Raw genomic sequence first — 14186 nt, 5'->3', positions numbered from 1 at the left:
CATCATCTTTGTATCAGGAGAATGAAAATCAAATAAAGGGAGATCCCACCTGGATGGTTCAAGTCAAGTCAAACAAACCAAATCAGGTATAAAACAAGGTCTGTGTGTGTGTGGCACTGTATTCTATGGATGAGACCCACTGATTTATGACCCTATAAAGACAATAAGGTACACTATACCATATTAAGGTGTTAGTTATTAAGGCATTAAGGTGATGTGTAACCAGTGACACCCATGTTTACTTTGATGGTCCCTGTCACTGCACTCAATTTTGGGTGTTACTTGCTTTGAGAAACACACAATGACACAGCCCTGCAAACATGCAATTACTTCCAGAGACCAATACTGAGCCACCATTGCTGGTCAGCAGGAACAGCTCATAATTCCAGCTTGTTTGAGGGGAGCTGGAGGACAAGAGGGACAATGAGCCCTGAGCGACAGGAGCAGGAAGTGGCCATATTTGCTAACCAGTCTGGTCTACCTGTCTGGTCTATAGCAGTCGCTGGGTGTCATGCTACTCTTAGACTGGATGCTGACCAGCTCTAGGACCTCAGAGCCCCGCCACTTAATTACCAAATACCTCTGTGAGCCGATAATCATGTATGAGTCTCTGAATATTCTACTGTGTACAGAAATCTATCTGACTGCTTCTCCTACACTTGCAGTCAACAGCGATAATGAGAGCATATAAAGATTTTACTCGTCATCTGTGGTTCAACCAATGAAGACAGAAATACAAACCGGATGGACAGCTGTACATAATAAATTGGTCTGCGCAATCAGTGCATATCGATAGAAATGAAATCATTTAATTTATAAGTACTCCATCTGCTCAGCACAGCTTCCAGGCAATGTGTGAAATATTACTGTGGAGCTGGACCCTCTTGAGCTATACCCTTGCTATGATTGTCAAGAGGGTTAAGTACCTCACTTAACACCCTCGTCATCACCTTCCCTTCAGGAATTCAGTCAAATCTGATTTGTGAAATAAAGAAGTGTTCACAGCTTTCACCTACATACAACTGCTCAACTGGTTTCAAATGAAAAAAAGCTAAAGACTCATTGAAATAAAATAAAAAAATACACTTGTCTTTGTATAAATATATCAAATATATTTTATGTACTGTCCAAATGGCCTTGTTGGAGCATTATCTGTAACTTCCAACTGTTTTATACATACTGTAAGGGCAGAAGATATACATAAATGGATCCAATCAAATGGTTTGAGGTGACCATTGCGGGAGCTAGCAGTGGTGTATCATGACCGCAGGCACAAACTTTGTTGAACTTTGTACATCCTCCTTCAACTCTTGATCTAACCATGCAGAAGGAAGTGTTGATAGAGGTCCTCTACAAATCCACATTGCTGTAAATCTCCAGTCTCGTGCTTGCCCACCTGTTAGCGATCAAATCAAATCCCTACGCAATCTGACCAAATCTCTTTGAAATGATACTCTGTCCACCCTGTTTGACTTAGAAATATGTCCAATTACAGAGGCTAAAGATGCTTTAACTGCTACTTCACTGGGTCTTAAATTGTCCAGGAGAATGAGATAACACTGGTTCATTCCTTTGGGGCCCTAGCAATTACCCACGATTGCAAAAGCAATTGATAGGGCTATTGTTGGACCCCCAGAGTGTTAACAGACCCTACTTATCTTAGTTATTTAATTTAACCTGTAATATTTGGCTGGATAAATCCACACGTTGTTACTTCACATCTATGCTACACACTTTCACACTGATCAGCCAAGTTTTCTACTTTTGGGCCTGAAGCAGCTCCACTGCAGCAGCTGGTGATTAAGTTCCTTCATCAAGGTCTAATCGATGGTATTTGAAGGAGGTGAGAGTGTGAGGCATTGAGCTCAACTCCCACATTTTTCCCTGTTGACCTGGAAATTCAAAGAAATGTTTTTTGGTCACAAGCCCACTTCTCTAATCTCCAGGCTCCTGCTGCCCCAGACATGTTTTATGCCAGCTCTAACAAATTCTCTATGTAGCATGTTATCATCCTCACTGCAGCACTGTCCACATGCAGTCCTGTGTATTTCTGGTGGTTATACACCATGAGCATGCTGTATTGGGAATACAGAGACTGACACAAGCTGGACCAGAGGCATGCTGGAAAACAAGAAAAATGATTTCTAGCAGTGAAAAAATATGAAAAAGTCATAACCTGAAGTCAGTCCCAAAACACAGATGCTTACAGGTTCTTCAATTCCTTTCTTGTTTTCTCTGTTTATTTAAATAAAAGTAATTTGTGACTGTGGCATATTTACAGTTTAACTCTCGACTCTAAGTCGTAGGTGGTGTCTCCACTCTCATTTTTTTTTTATTTTTTATAATACATTCAGAATAAAAAATAAAAAAACTTACTGACATGCTACTGTATTTGCCTGAGTGGTGTAACTCATCAAAGACAAAACAGAGAAAGAACACATCAGAATTCCCTGTTCCCAGCGTTCACTGCCTGAAGTTATGTTTTGCTTATCTAAGCCAGCAATGAAGTAAAGTGAAAATAAACACTGTCAACCATGGCAATTTTAGTGCTTTAAAGCAGTGCTGGAAATTCATTGGTGAGTCAATATTGCCTTTTTTGGAAAAAAAAAAGAGATGTCAAATATTTTTTATGTGCTCTATGTTGAGAAAGTGTGGTATTTCCGTCTACGTATAAATACTTTTCTGAACCACTAGCTAGTTGTGGGTGATTAAGATAAAACTCGCTGGTTTACAGGCTTACCGTCCACTTGGACAGAAAACTGATAAGCCTGGCCAGTGATGTAGCAGCGGTGAAGGTTGTCCGGATCACCAATCAGTATTTTCCTGTGTTTGATTATTCATCATTTCTCCTCCTGCCTGTCGATGCTGCTGCCTCAGTAATGGGTCCTTTTATTAAGGCTGATTAGATTAATTGTAAGGGATGAAGACACATTTGCTGGCAGCAGACCCTCAAGGGTAGAAGGAGAAAGGATCAATCAATCATGTCCATCTCAAACCACATAATGCACTGCTGATTGTTTGAAGTGCAGAGCAGGCGGACATTTATATGGATGTAGGAGCACCCAGGCTTTTCTCTTCCTGTTTCTATTATCTTAGAGAATTTGTGTTCCACTCATCTAAAAATGAGCTTTAAAGGAAGGTTGTTTACAACCACAAAAGTGGAGGTTTTTAAAAAAACAATCCAAAAACCATAGCAATGCTTTTTCCTCCTTGTATGTCTGCTATTTTAATAACTCTTATTTAGAGAGAGATATTGCTTATAACAAACATTATAAGCAATATCTTGGCTTGGGCAGAGATAGAGGTTTAGTAAGAGCTTGGCTCCTCTTAATAAGAAATTAGCTCCCCTGAAAACCTAATCTGGGAAAATTTCTATTTTTCTATATCTTCATCGTGCATAAAATCATGCTAATATTGATGTATGATTCATGTATGATTCTTCACTAATTCACTTTAACAAAGACACCAGCATGCATGCTATTGTTGCCATCATAAGTGTGGTGGGCAGTTTAATAAACTTCACGCACTTTAAATCAAAGGGTTAAGTAGGTCAGGTTTGATACGTGACCCTCACATTTGATGCCCTAATTGTACTGAGAAATGATTGTGCCCATGCGTATGAGGACTTGTTTCCTTGAAGACAACCTGGCATGCTGGCATTTTATTTCATGCTCATGCATTACTATTTGACCTAATCTTATTTGTGTCTTATTTGTGCAGATTAACTATAGAATCTAGCAGGCCTTCATCACTCTGCAGAGTATACTGTGCCCTGATTTAGCTGGTTTCATGTACTGTATATACTGTGATGTTTGGTTTTGATATCGATTTAGAGGTTTGATGTGATCGCTAACTTATTGTTATGTATTCTTACATATTGGCCACTGCCAATATAACAGAGTCTGAGAGTCCTGAGAGCAAGCTGGTCCCAGTCTCATCAATGTGAGGATTTGCTTCTCTGTAGATATGCCACCAGATGCAATCTTTGTTTTATATGTGCATGTCCGTCGGTTGCCATGCTACCTGCATTCAATAGATTATTACAGGTAGAAAACACTTGGAGCAGTGTTTACATGCTGAGATCCTGACATAGCTTCCAAAAAAATCTTTCAGTTCGCTGTTGTTTTTTGCGGAGCCTTATAAAAAGATAAAATGTTGGTCTTGCGCAAACACAACTCTAACCACTTGTTTTACTGTAGTGTAAGTAACAGATGAAAACAGTGGATCAGGAAAGATATAAAATGTTAACAATGTTTTTATATCTTTACATTTTTGTACCAAGGAAGAAAGTTGAGTGTTTGATTGACATGGATATTATCAATGTCCTTATGTGTAAGACCTGTCTGTATGTGTGTATGTCTAGATGCAGTAATATGCACCTGTTGAGATGTCTGGGAAAATTCATGGTATTACAAAATGTTAATTGCCACTAAAACCCCTGGGTTAGAAGGAGAAAGACTGACGATCAACAATTTGCAAAACTGACTGGCTACTTGAATTTTCTTGCTGTACTATTGAATGTTCTGCTTGCACTCTCGTGATCTGCTGATTCTGTGGATTTCAAAGGTCCATCTAAAGACATATATGTTTACACAGGCATTTGGTAACCTATTTTTATTGTGTATTGTGTTGTATAACGTTGTATATGGCTCTTGTAAATCACTTTGTGATTTGTGTCTGTGAAAGTGTGAATACATTTAACTTACTTACCTACCTACTGTAAAAGCGACTTCATGAGATTGGTGTGACATATAGACGCACTCCACTCATGTTCCAGATCGAAATTTTTATGCTGATGTTCACTTGCCGGGTTATGCTGATGTGTTGTATGTAGGTGAGGAGGATGTATAAAGACACACACATACGGTAAGGTCAAAAACCATCCACTACTAGAAGGCAGTCTTGCATACCTTGAACTGTGAGGTTTCTCTCTCTATGTAAATGATCATATGTGACTATAATACCTAAATTAACTACTGTAATACTTAATAAAGTGCTTCCCCCACTCACAAATGAATAAGCTCACCAATAGTTTTTCTTTTAAAGTAAGTATATGATAAATGATGTGACAGTTTGTTCCCTGTATGAAAATTGTCTTATTATTTTCATATTTATTAAGGTAATACATTATTACACGTAAATTCAAATAGATAGCAAAGACAAATATTGCTTTCTATTTTGTATTTATTTTACTTTTCAGTTCCATGTCTTTTCCATTCCTTCTCTATTCTTATCTCAGTCCAACTTCTCCCTTCTTCTCCATGTCTCTGTTTAGGATAGTGGTTTGCTATTGAAAGCTTGTTGTGAACGAAATGCTCTTGGCCTTTTCTCTCGGCTCGGAGGTTTACTGCCAATAAGCCCTAAAATGGCTTCATTTCCCATCAGCCCCACCCCCCCTGAGGGAGCGTTTAGTGGAGCTAAAGGCCAATCAGCAGAGTCCAGGAGATCAGTTAAGTCATGGTCTGAAATCAATCCTCAGAGTTCACGAGCTCATGACTCTGGGGCACGGGGGAATCAACTTCCCATCGACAAATTCAGTTTAACCAGACAGAGTCCCTTCAGAGGGACCAAAAGTCTGTCAATATCAATTATTAATACATAACAAAACGTGACATAATAACCTACATGTGCAAAATATCTGAGAGAACCTTGTTAAAAGCCATGATCCTGCATTAATTTGTCTTATTAAATCTGCCAATCACAAGTAAGGCCAACACATAAAAGAACCATTTTTAAGAGTTTAACTGTGGGCTGCAGCTTCATTTAACCACATTCTATCTTTTTTTTTTTTTTTGTATTTATTTTAGCCTTGGTCAGGGAAAGTGCTCAAACACTTAACTGTGAGCATGCGGACGCAAAATAAAAGAAAATAAAGGACTGCTGTATCTGAATGTTCTTTCCTGTTGCTTTAACTCTATGTTAAATAATAAATGCAGCTTCCACTGGCTGCTGGCTACCACAGTGCAAAGAGAATGTGAGTGGATTCAAAGAAATTGGCTGTGGGGTTCAGACCAAATTGACAGAAAATACTGTATAGCAGTGGGTACACTCTGGCTCTAAATTAAATTTCATGATCTGAAATCAAATGTAATATTCTTTAGGAAATTTTACTACCCCCTAAGGCAAACCACAAATTGACTTATTAGACCCCCCAAAAAACAGTGTGAAGAGAACAATTTGAATTTCTTACTTATAATTTCTCACTTGGTTTATTATCAAAACTATATTTACCATGTAATGGTGAGAGTAGGCTGAAATTCTGATAAACATGCTCGCAATATCAATCAATAAAGGGAAGAAAGAATTAGACTAAGCCATGAGTAGACATTTTACAATTTCTGACACAGCAGGAAACGTAAGTCATAAAAAGCACAAAGAAAATGACATGCACTGAGGAATATGAATCCGGCTAATTAAATTTCAAAAGAAATTTGGCACTGCAGGGACAGGGACAGTGTCTCGTTCATCATTAGATGTGTGACAAATACTGAAAACATGCTCTGTGCTTTTAGCTGCTTTTTTCCAATGCATCCGTCTTCGTGATCAGTTTTGGAGATAAACTATTGAGTTGCTGTGAAGAAGTCATACTTCAGTCGTTCTTTGGCACAGCGAAGAAAAAGACTTCATTTAGTCAGGCACACTATCTTCTATTCTATTATATATTTTATTCTTATATGCGTATGTACTTATTGTACCTTTTGTTGTTGATAATTTTGCTCTCAGTAATTTTCCACTGCTCATGCATGTGCGTTTCTGACCTTACGCACACACAACCACACCCACACGCTTGACTACAGAATGGATTCATATCAGTTCTGCTTATGACTGATCAGACACCTCTCAAGCATGAGGGCAAAGTTCCCCTTTCAATCATAGATGTCTGTCTTCCCATGTACACCACTCACATCTTTTTATTTTTATTTTTTTACTTTTCTTTGTCAGTTAGTTTGAACTCTGCTCTGATCCTCCTGCAACAGTATGACTTCTTCACACCTGAGGTAGAGGTGTTTCTTGCCACAATGCAGCTCATTTAGCTTTGTGCGGTTTATCAGATTTCACAGCAGTCCCTCTGGAATCACAAAGTACTTTTCCATGGTACTAGCAAAGACCTGTAGACTGACCTTGATTTGTAAAATCAGTCGAGTTTCCCTGTAACCAAGAGGTTAAACTGGTTAATATGAAGCCACAGCCAGCAGCAAATTAGCTTAGCATAAAGTGAGGGTAAGGCGTGTTGGAACAATTTGTTGTTCTGACAAACTGATTTCCTTGAGTCATAGCTGGATGACAGGTCTTGTGGTCGCTACAAGGTTGCTAGGCAACCAGCAGAGCAACCTCTGAAAAGTCTTTTATTACCTCTGCCAAGGAGGTTATGTTTTCTGTGCTGTTTGTTGGTAGTGCCCTGATTTTTATATATTTTTTTATTTATTTTTTTATCATACCTGGTCAAAGGGTGGGCCAAGAAGCCATTGAACTTCAGCCTGAATCGTTGGACACATACACAGATTATTGCAGATTTGCATAATCATAGATGACTGGACTATTAACCATGGCTGCAGTCTGCATTCTTTGAGTTCTCTTGTAGTTATTTACTTTTCTTTTTATCTCTGTTTTCCCCTATTCTTGTGCTAAGCTAATATCTGCAGGGTCTATCATCATCATATTTACCATACAGAAAATGTTGCTAGTAGTTAGTTTCCATAAGCAGATATTGTATGGAAAACAGAGAAATGCTGATGGTAAGTATTGCGTATCAGTATGTTCAGTATTAACGTAGAAAAAACTGGAAAACAAATGGCTGAAATGAGATTGGTTTGTGTTTATTCCAAAACATTTTGCATAAGCAGAATCATGTCATATAAGCCATTGTCCATAAGGACAAACAGTTATGTGTAAAAGTCAAAGGGTGATGTTGAATTCCTATATTTTAAAGTGGTATCTAGAGTCCGTCGGCTATTGTGTTACACCAACTGAGTTTAATTAATATAACATCATTTTAGCTCCTAATGACTTGTTCCGTGTCTGAGTTACAATTCAATACAGAAATGACTCACTGAAATAATTGTGTGGAACAGCATGGTACCAGATGTTGAATTGGCCATTGGACAAACCTAATTCAACCAGTGGCAACCAGCTGAGACTAATCACTCAGATTCCTCTCACTTGTGCATTTTGACTCATCAGCAGTAGGTATCAGACTTTGCTGTAACCTTGACCCTGTTATTATAATCTCCCTTTGACTCTGCAGCTTGAAAGTAAGGACTTTCAACTGTGACAGTGGCTCTTTTGGGTGGTTTTGCACATTACTAGGGTTCCTTACAGTATTGTTTCTGACAGATGATGTGAGCGGGATATGAGCATGATGAAATAAAAAGTAAATATCGGGCAGATCAAATAACATCAAATAGATTCAGATAAACCCTTTTAGAGATGGTTGTGCTGGTCTAATATTAAAAATAGTTTGCAGCATTTTCAAAGTTTAGATGCCTGTTTTTTGGGAATGGGAATGACCCATTATACAATGAGGAAAACAAATTATAGTGCCACCATGTGAGGAAGATACTGAGAGTCGACCATCTTTGAAAACAAATGCGCATTTCATTGAAGAGGGCTTGCAGTATATATATTCTCTGAGGCTGCCCATACAACATTAATTGACTTGTGTTGATTTAATTGGCTGGAATTATACATTGGGGCAGACTGGTGTAAACTCAAATGACCCTGGACAAGTTTCCATCATGTCTCGCGGCAAATAGATTTTTTTAATGAAGTTTCATCAGTATGTCATTAAAAGTCCAATGTGTAAAATTTAAGGGCCTCTTTTTATGGTAGAAATTGAATATACTGTAATATGTACACATATGTTTTTGTTAGTGTATAATCACCTGAAATTAAGAAAAATGTTTTTGTTACCTTAGAATGAGGCTATATAACTAAAAATATATATCCTCTTTTATAGTGATAACGTAAGTTAAGTATACTTGTATACTTGTTTCTACATTAGTCCCGAACAGACAAACCAAACACTGGATCTAGATGATGAAACAAGGGATTGTAATCAGCACTTACACTAGATGCCACTAAATCCTATAAATGGAAAGAGTCCTGTAATGTAAACAATGAATGAAGAATTAATAGTTTAATAGGTAGTGGAGAACAACTTGTCTGATTGCTATTACAAACCAAGCGTTGATAGTCATCTTTTTGACACATTCATGACTGAACATAGTTGTCAACTAGTTTACAATCACTACATTTGGCTGCATTTGCGGCCATTATTGGCATGTGTACTGTATGTGACGACTGTTGATGCCTTTGGAAGCTGAGCCAGACCTTATTGCTGACAAATGGTACAAAACTCGTGAAGACTGATTCATCATTTTAATCTAATCTGATGCTTTTCCTTGCTTTTTAATTCAAAGTAGCAGCCCCCACAAATGCACACCACGCTGTGACTAACGCTGAGCTGGCACACAATACGATTTATTAAAAAGACGTAAGAAAGCAGAGAGTGGGATGATCGCAGTGGAAAGATAATAGCGTCACTGGGTGAGAAATAGTAGTCAAGAAACTATTTCTGGGCACATACCCAACTGGGCCAATTTCTGACCTCTTTTCTAGTCCAAATCAGCATTGTACTGCCAGCAGGACAGTGGGCTGTTGTTATTATTTCATATATATATTCTCTTATCACACCTTGTGTTGTAAACCTGCAGTAAAATGACCATGGATGTGTAGTAAACCATTATTTTGCGCCGACATCTCCTCCAACTGTATTATCTCTCCTCTGAGTGTGCTGACACCCAGTCAGCAGAACAGCTAATGGGGTTGTAAGCAGTTAACAGACCTGTGAAGCTCTTGTCAAGAGCATTAACATAGCAACGCCACAACAGTGAATGTGTTATCGTACCTCACCATAGCAACATACAGACAACTTTTAATGAATGGTTCTGAGTAGGGTGCTGTTGTTGTGTTGGTGGAATTTTTTAAAAGAATAATTAGCAGGATGAAAGGCTAGGCTAGAAGCATTGCTATATGACAAGCACATTGGCAGGATGGTTTCACCTTTGTCAAAGCATGTGTGCAAAATAGCACAGCCTTAATTCTTACAATTAAATCTAAATCATGAAATCGTGCTATATGAAATGTCTTGGTTGAAATGCCTTAATTATGCTGTATATGCTACAGTATGTCATATTTACAGTCATATGGAAAATATCTTGTTTTATTTGTAAACATCTCTCCAGTATATTTTAGGAGAAGCAGCACAAGAAGCTTCTAGGTGATGCTCTGTCATATCCCACTGACAGAACATCACCTAGAAGCTTCTTGTGCTGCTTTTGCTTAGCCCAGTGTGTTGATATGTATACAGACAACTGCAAGCTACACACACACACACATTGTGAGCACTGTAAATCTGGCATTTGGAAAAAAAAAAAAAAAAGAAAGAAAAAAAAACTTTTTGAGGTGTAAAATCCCAGTGTTGTTCAGTGCTAGTTTTTATTACTACAGTTAAACTTAGAGAAGAGGACAGGCTTGTAGCTCAACCAGCAGCTGCTGTCGCTCAGTGATTTACAGGTCTGCCAGTGAGAACAACACCTCCAAATGTTATAAGAAGACTTAGAGCTGTGAAATGAACTCCAGATGAGGAGAACGAACTGCTGGTGGATGTATGATGTGTTCCTGTTGACTTTACTGCAGGCTTTTTCTCTATAGGGATCTCAATATGTTTGCTTTTCTATGCAAGACTTAGGACTCGGCAAAGAACCACGAGCCTGAGGTTTTGTGTGGCTGAAATGTTCATTTGTAGTGGTAGGTAGGAGAATTTACAGTGCTTTTATGCCTTGAGAAATAATGATGGATTTGTACTTTGTTGTGAGGTAATGTGATATGTATACTGCTTCATGCCTTTGAGTCTTGTGTGTCAAGTTGAACTTGAATTTGTAATCAAATAGACCTGATGTAAATGGGCATGTGTGTGAGGAATAACATACATTTATCCAGAAATGTTCTTCTGCTCAAAGTAAAGTGTAGGAGTAAATTTTAAAAGCAGCTCTCACGTCATCACATGATTAATGCAGGCAATGAAGATGTTTGGAAAGTGATCACAAATAAAGGCAATGCCAGTTTTATTTATGTTTTTGGCACCCATAATAAATGAAAAAAAAGAACTTAGAAAGTGTTGTAATATCCTGTCAAATTTTCAACTCAAAAATGTCCATCCATCTATTTTTCATAAGCGCTTATCCTTATCAGGATTGCAGGGGGCTGGAGGATATCCTGCGCTGGCAATGGGCAAGAGGCGGTGTACACCCTGAACAAGTCGCCAGTTCTTCAAAGGACTGGCTGATACTTAGAGACAAACAACCATTCATGCTCACATTCACACCTATCAACCTGCATGTCTTTGGACTAAGGGAGGAAGCTGGAGTACCCGGAGAGAACCCACATAGACACGGGGAGAACATGCGAACTTCACACAAAACGGCCCCAGGCGAAGTTCGAACCAGATACCTTCTTGCACCCCCCAAAATGACTGTACTGTTCAATTTTTCAGACATGTGTGTGCACCTCTGTCTCAGTACTATAGCAATCTATAGCAAGATTTAATCTCAACCAACTTTAAGAAGGTGCTGGTGCTTTCTTAAATTTAAGTGTTTCTGAGTCTGAGTTTGAAATTTGATCAACAGCTTTTACTCTTAAGTTCATGAGTGGGAATTAAAGTTAAGGATTTCTTTTGTTTTATCTTTATTTATCCAGATAAAAAACCCATTGAGGACCAAGGGTGACCTGGCCAAGAAAGGCAGCAGCATATGTCATAACAATCAAGACAAACAAACAACAACAACAACAAACAAGCAGCAAAAACTTAACACAAAAACATTAAAATACTAAAGTGTGCGTAAATAGGCAAATAAAGTGCAGAAGTTATAGATACAGTAACAAAGAACATAGTCACTGTTCAAAAGATTTCCATAAATGGTTTCTTAAAGTAGAGCGGAATGCTTCCAATGAAACAAGTTCTGATATTTTTAGTTTAGATTTTCAGTATGCATTATCAGATTTTTAGTATGCATTAAGTCCAACATTTCACTTTTAGCAGTATGATAATTATGAGCTCGGTATTTTAGTTCCAGTGTTCTTGCGCCAGATGTTCTGAATTCTTTGTAAGACTGAATGTAGAAAAAGTACAGACTGTCTGTGCACTGTGTCTGTACATATCAGCATTTTCAGTCAGAGCAGCTGCAACCTTTTGAGCCAAAGTCATAGTTCACTGAGACAGGAAGTGCCAAGGGGCCAGGCTGTTGACCCTATTAGCGGAAGTTGAACAGACAACCTTGTGAAGAGGAATATATTCTAAATGACAGTGTTGTAAAAGTCGATACAGAGTTAGACTGAATGCAGGGTCACAGTGGCCTCTCCTTTTCTCTGTCCTGTGACAGAATGCAGAATTGAAATGAGGTTGGAGATCACAAAGCACTCATGTCAATACAGTTTAGAGATTAAGTCATAAAATGAAGCCAAAGATCCGACACCTTTGAAATGTAATTCTGACTTTCCTTTAATCAATCTAAATAAATGCATGTTTTGTAGTACTTGAATATTGATCCCAAAAAGGGAATTTTAAATTTCACTTTATCATTCCTCTTGTGTGTCTCTTTCCAGACGGGAACCGTAACATGACCATGCCGTCTAACTCCATGACAATGCCCATGTCAGACCCCACCGCCTGGGCAACAGCCATGAGCAACCTGGGGATGCCTCCGATAAGCATGACTGGACAGCAGCTCATGCCAGGTACCACAGAAAACGTGCTACACGCTGCCAAACAGGCCACACAGTGCCAAACAAAGGTGCATTGTATTGTAAAGTGAATATATTGATGTGGGAATATCTATCCCGCAGCTCATAAAAAACCTGAATTTGTTAGATATGTGTTGTCGCTTTTAGTCGTTTGAATATATATTGTAAGTAAAGTATAGCTGCCTATATATGTTCAGAGGTGGGAGAAATAGTCACCTAAAAGTTACAGAAGCTTTTTTGGTTGTTGACTTGAATCCACAGACTGCTGGGAAAATATATGTGGGAGGACAGATGAGTAACAGTGTTTCCTCCCCCTCTACTGCCCTCCAAGTGCCTTTGAGCAAGTCGGTGAGCATCAGCACTGGAGCAGTTGTGCTCATTGCACCGGCCAGCTCCCGATGCGTTAATATTTGAATGTCTGGAGTCTCCCCACCTCTGCATCTACTCCCCCAGGCAGTTATAATTAAGGATATGCTGTTAGATCATTTTCCTGCTTAAGTAAAGGTTTAAAAATGCCAAATGTGTGCAAAGGACGATGACTTGTATATCTTTTCATACCTGTGTGGGGGGCCTGTGGTTGATAAGTCATCCTTGTCAGACTGTACAAAGTCCAGCTGGATCTCAGGGTGTTTACAGTACACCCTTTGAGTTCTCTTGCTGTTCGGCCAGTCCCTAAAGAGTTAGTATCCCTCTTCAGTTTCCCATCCAGTTGAATAGGTTCATCCTGATTGGCTGAGCACATACATGCAAGTTTTATTGTAGCTGAAAAGTTTATGCATTTTGAGAAACTATTTGACGTCTTGCCCAGGACCGTCACCTCGTTCATGCCTGTACATTCAGAGTGAAGCCACAGCCAGTTAGCTGAGCTTATCATAAAGACTGAAAGCAACAAGAAACAGCTAGTTTGACTGTCCAAAGGTAAAAAACATTTGTCTACTAGCACCTCTAAAGCTCACTCTGAGACCATTTCTTGGCCAGGCGTAGTGACTTCATAGAGTCTCTGGCAACGCCATGATGATGATAGGACTCACTGATCCTACCAAAGAAATAGTCCTGTTGACTGGCACTAATTGATGAGCTTTGAAGGCACTCGCATGTGGAATTTGTTTCCTTTGGCCAAAGCCAGAGTAGCTGTTGCCCCTGTGTCCAGTCTTTATACTAAGCTAAGCTCACCAGCTGCTGGCTGTTTGTCAGACAGATGGAAGAGTGGTATTGCATCTTTTCATGAAACTCAAGTAAATCCTACATCCCAAACTGTTCCAATAAAAGAGACCTCTCAGGCAGCTCAGTCTGTATTCATAGAAAGAATTATAATGGATAAATAGTATTGCCTTCTGGTCACATTGGGTCAACAGCTGAAAATGTGCCAGCACCTACAACATGCA

At 38.9% G+C, this 14186-nt stretch overlaps 1 protein-coding gene across 3 annotated transcripts in view; it reads left to right on the top strand.

The window, feature by feature from the left end:
* The window catches only part of LOC104927929 (ecto-NOX disulfide-thiol exchanger 2-like), a 161224-nt gene that overhangs the window by 73918 nt on the left and 73120 nt on the right, over positions 1-14186 (top strand). For all 3 annotated transcript variants that reach the window (XM_027284241.1, XM_027284239.1, XM_010742120.3), the window contains one exon: positions 12664-12795. In XM_027284241.1, the coding sequence (XP_027140042.1) occupies positions 12664-12795 (132 nt within the window). The remainder of the gene's footprint in view (positions 1-12663; positions 12796-14186) is intronic.

The sequence above is a fragment of the Larimichthys crocea genome, chromosome I (assembly GCF_000972845.2).
Source record: "Larimichthys crocea isolate SSNF chromosome I, L_crocea_2.0, whole genome shotgun sequence".
In the NCBI taxonomy this organism is placed as follows: Eukaryota; Metazoa; Chordata; class Actinopteri; family Sciaenidae; genus Larimichthys; species Larimichthys crocea.
This window is presented reverse-complemented; position numbering and strand designations above follow the sequence as displayed.